The sequence below is a fragment of the Electrophorus electricus genome, chromosome 26, assembly GCF_041902795.1.
Source record: "Electrophorus electricus isolate QZ-2024a chromosome 26, ASM4190279v1, whole genome shotgun sequence".
Lineage (NCBI taxonomy): Eukaryota > Metazoa > Chordata > Actinopteri > Gymnotiformes > Gymnotidae > Electrophorus > Electrophorus electricus.
In genome coordinates, this window is record NC_137522.1 from 9,922,949 (window position 1) to 9,927,670 (window position 4,722).

At 41.9% G+C, this 4,722-nt stretch overlaps 1 protein-coding gene across 1 annotated transcript; it reads right to left on the minus strand.

The window, feature by feature from the left end:
• Window positions 1-1,807: 1,807 nt before the first annotated feature.
• Window positions 1,808-4,516, minus strand: si:dkey-172o19.2 (uncharacterized). The gene is made up of 3 exons (XM_035523310.2): window positions 4,466-4,516; window positions 4,298-4,368; window positions 1,808-3,546 (listed from the first exon to the last, which is right to left on the minus strand). The coding sequence occupies exon 3, from the start codon at window positions 3,540-3,542 to the stop codon at window positions 2,499-2,501; it is 1,044 nt and encodes a 347-aa protein (XP_035379203.1). The 5' UTR covers window positions 3,543-3,546; window positions 4,298-4,368; window positions 4,466-4,516; the 3' UTR covers window positions 1,808-2,498.
• Between the last annotated feature and the right edge of the window lie 206 nt (window positions 4,517-4,722).

Below are 4,722 nucleotides of genomic sequence, written 5' to 3' on the forward strand. Positions count from 1 at the left end.
TGAACTCTTAGCGGAGGTATCAGCAACCAAGACTTCGTTCACATTTCTACATTTGTTAAAGATCTCCTATTATTGATAAGTCTCTTCTGGCAGCCGCTCTGATTCTAGTTTTCCAAATTCATTGTAGAATTAAGGCAATCTTAAATGAGAGTGGGAGAGTCTTTAGTGTAATACCAGCTTTGCCATTTAGTCATAATCTTTGCTTTTTGGAAACCCAGAACTGATTTTTATTTGTTTATTTATTGCAATTAATTGCTGTTAATCTGAATAAAGTAAAATTTGTATTTCAACCGCTCTCTCACATTTTAACACCTAAGCGCTAACTGGACATTTCTAATGGAACAGTGTGGAAACACTCTCAACTGAGACGTGTAGATTTGAACGGTCTATTGCGTGGAACATAGTGTTCAGATTTCCGTAGATGTCGTAACAGAGTTCGTATCTCTGGATGCACAAACTGCTCTACACTTTAGACGGTCATCTTTGTTGCCCTTTTGGGAACGAGTGCTGTTTTCTCACGCGTCTGCGGGTGTGAGGATCCTCATTCGTATTTTTAGCCCTAGCAAAACAGAAGTATTTAATATCCTACTAGGCTTAATACTTTATACAAATATGTTAGTGCGTAGATGTGTAACATGCAATAACAGATCGGGAAAATGGATTACAGTATGAGGTTGAACATCCCAAATAATTAACAAAGAGACTAACTGGTTTTTAAAATCTGCAGTGGAAGTTTATAAAGTGCATATCTTTAAACCATGTATCCTGTAAACCTCGAGCAAAAGCAGCAAATAAGAAAAAGAAAAATAAAACAAAACGTGTCTTGTATTCTTTTAGGAGCCTGTCAAAAATCCGATGCACTACGGAGAGGAGCTGGAATCACGGAAACATATACACTTTTGAATACGCTATTTATTGACACGCTTCAGAAGATTAAAGGAAAATAAATTAGTACTCTTTTTTTTTCAGCATATGCATATTGATTTTATTCTTGAACCTCGTGCCTAGGAATTTTGCGCGGACGCTGAATTTAAGGCGCAGAAAAAGCCGGTGCAAGCAGAGAATGTAGGTGCAAACAGCAGAGAATCTAAATTTAGGGTGCGTTTGGCACGTTATTAATTTGAGAGTATTTGCACAGGGTCATCTTTATCTCAAAATCTTTCGCTTGAATGTTTGTATGTATACTACATTAAAGGTGTGAACATGTGGTTTAGCGAGACACTGTGACAGATTCAGATGTGAGAAGTTACAAAAGCCCAAGAAGACATCATTGTTACTGCTAACATTTAAATTTATCCCGTAGCTTTAAAAAGTTTGATGATTTCCTTCTCGCCTGATTACACAGAAAATGCGATAGTTTACTTAACGGGAAGATACACGTGGATTTACTGCGCGGTGACACGGCAGAAGTCGTTTCACACGTGCGGTCGGGCACTTGTCATCTTTTCTCCGCAATCGTAATTATAGGATTTGGCTACAAGATGTTGTAAAACTAAGCCATGCAAAAAGCATCTTCTTTCTTCCTTGATTTCTTGATTTCTGTTTTAAATGTCTTTTCTCCACGAGACGGATAAACGTTGCAAATTGCATTCGGTTTCATAACAAGAATGCACTGACAAACGCCCCTTTGACACAGGGCACACACTACCCCGTATATATCAGCTGCCTCTACCGCCTCAGCGACAACGAGAATTTACAATGGACATTTTCATGGATAATCTGTATGTAGCCATTAAAACAACTTTTATGCTTTTGTAGAAAATAAATAGGTGGCGCGGTTACAATAAATACCAAATACAAATAGATCAACAGGTCATATTTTATTAGAAAAAACACAAAACCGAAAACAAAAGTTCTAGTCTGCAAAATGTGTCATTAAAACTGTAGACTAAATATTACCCTACACTAAAACTATTTTCCCGTTGTGCTCTGACTACAATATTGCAAGCATTTTAGTACTACAATGATTAAACCTGTATAAACCAAACCATATATTATTACGGATGAAAAAAGACCAAGTATAGCTGTCTTATGATGTGAAACAAAGTCTGTCGCTAAAACAGGCACCGCTGTGTTTGAAAAGTAAAAAACGAACCCTTCTAATGGGCATAACAATATCTTAGACAGTTTCCTAAGATCGTTTTACGAAGATAATGACCACCGGAAATTACGGAACATTACAGTGTTCAGTAGTTGATCTTACGTTCAATTTGCCATTTTTTTGTAAAGGAAAATGTATCATGCAAAATTGTGCTTGCATTAAAGACAACAACAACAACAACTACCTTTGGAGGTACAAAGGTTTACATGTAAGACCTTTATGGCAGGATTTAAATGCCTAGTATGCCTTTTTACTGAGTCTGTATGTTTAACTTGTAACCAAATTTCTGCAAAGTTGACAGGACACTCATGTTCATGTTACTGTGGTTCATAGCACTGATCTTGTAGTCATCTTTCTCATTTAGCATAAAAGCAATTACATCTGTTCCCACAACATTTTAGGAGCTGTCTGGCCTTAGATACCTTCTCATCTGGGAGATTTCGGCAGAGAGCATCCTGAACTTGCTGCTGAAGTTCCAGATGGAGCTGATACCATGGTTAGGTCCACCGGTGTCCCTGAGGGTCAGAGGAAGGGGTGTAGGCCAACATGGTCGGAGGGGCGATGGGCGCACGCATGGCGCCGCCCACTGAACCTGCAGTTTGCTGCGCTGGCTGCCTGGCTGGCTTATGCCGGTCAGGAGCCAATTTTGGCCAGACGGAGTGCCGAGGTCTTCCATGGGTGAAGACAAGGCCGGACACGTGCTTGGGGCCAGGGCTGACTCTTGCTTACCATCAGGGTCATCGCTGGAGGAGACCTGCTGCTGGGCTGCTGAATCTACCTGCCTGGATGCCTCTTCCAACTGGTCCGAGTTCAGTGCATATGGGAGAGTGGGGTCGTAGCCCCGGGAGCTCCTCAGGTACGAGAATAGTTGAGGTGAGGTTGTCGAGGGGCTGGAAGAGCAGGGGCCCAGCTGGGGCCAGTGCTGGGGCCAGTCCTGGCAGCAGTCCACAGGCGGCAGGCCAGCATTAAGTCCCCAGAGAGAGGGTTGCAGGTGGCCTGGTGTGGGACTGTGAAGGGGAGCATCGGAGCCAAGCCTTGAAGCAGCACTCCGGCCGACTCCCATGTAGTACTGGCTCAGGCTCAGGACCTCAGCCCTCAGCTGGGTATTCTCCTCACTCAGGGCCAGCAGCTGGCCCTCCAGCATGAGGTCATTGAGGCGGCGTTTCTCACGCGAGCGCTTGGCAGCCTCGTTGTTCTTGCGGCGCTTGTCCCAGTACAACGCGTCCTTCTTTTCAGCTGGGGTCATCTCACGCTTTCGCCTCCTGCTGGGCACCGCTGAGCGGCGGTATGCCTGGAGGAGCCGCAGCCTCCCAGCCAACGAAGATGGGGCCGTGACCGGCATCAGATCCCTCACACCCATGGTCTCGTCCTCCTCATCCTCTGCCAAGGATGAGGGCGAGCACATGTCTGAGTGATGTTCAGAATGTCTTGCAGTGGACATGGCCCTGCACAGGATAAAGAGTTTGTTGGTCATCATGCGTCATTGGTAAAGGAAATACACTATTGCTAGTAATGCACTCTTATGGAACTGCCATTGCAATGGAGCGAAATTCAAAACCACAGTGGTTTCAAGTATGATAATGGCTGATGGTGATGATTTTAGTATAAGATATGACTGTATCTGTGACAGCTGTTGGTGTTGTGAGTGTTAAGAAGGGATGTTACATGACAGAGACAAAAGGTTTATTTTCCCTCAAACACGCGGTGCTTAGAATGCAGCCTTGTGTTTGAGGGCAAATGAAGAGATCAATTTTAAATACGTTTAATTGTCTTGTAAACTGATGTGTATTTTTTTAATATAGAATTGCGAAAAATGGTGCTGCACAAAACAATAACCTATTACAAACTTTTAAAACAAGCTAAAATCATGACTGCAGTTGACTTTGTCACTAACACAAACATCAAGTCTACCTTAATTTAAAAAAAAAATTGTTCATTGTTTTTTCCATGATCCTTACTGGATTTACCATAATATTCTTAATATTGTACAGGATATACAAAAACCAAACATGAATCGGAATATATCAAAGGCGAAATTTCTTTAACGAAGCTTGCTTATCATTTGGATGTGGAAGAATAAGCTATTCATTTGAAACCTTCATCTAATAAATGGTTTTTTTTTCATGTTTCATTTATATGTTGGCTTAAACTGAATGCACTATAAAGATAACATTGCTCGAAAGTGCCGGGCTTTACCTTTAGTTGCTGTCCTGATGTTAGTGCTGAGAATTATGAATGGACCGACAAGCTGCAAGATGAAATTAAATCTGTGAAAAAAAGAGTCAGGTATGAAGGCACGAGTCTTCACCGCCAATGAATGTTAAGCGAATGTCAGTATTGCAATTTACACGCCAGTCCTCGTACCTGAACTATACAGAGCTAACGTTTTGGGGTAGGGGTATCTCTTCCTCCCACAGCGGTTTAAAGGCGGAAATTTTATGTCGAAGTTTTTACTTTTTTTGCGCGCCGTTATGACTCACTGACGACAGTGCTCGCCCTACTTAAAAATAAAAAACAAAAACCTGCGGCTAAAGAACTTAAAATTCATATTTGCTAGTGTCTCGTTTTAGTCATTATTAGCAGATGGTTTAATTTGTCTCAGGTTAGAACTTGGGGTGGAA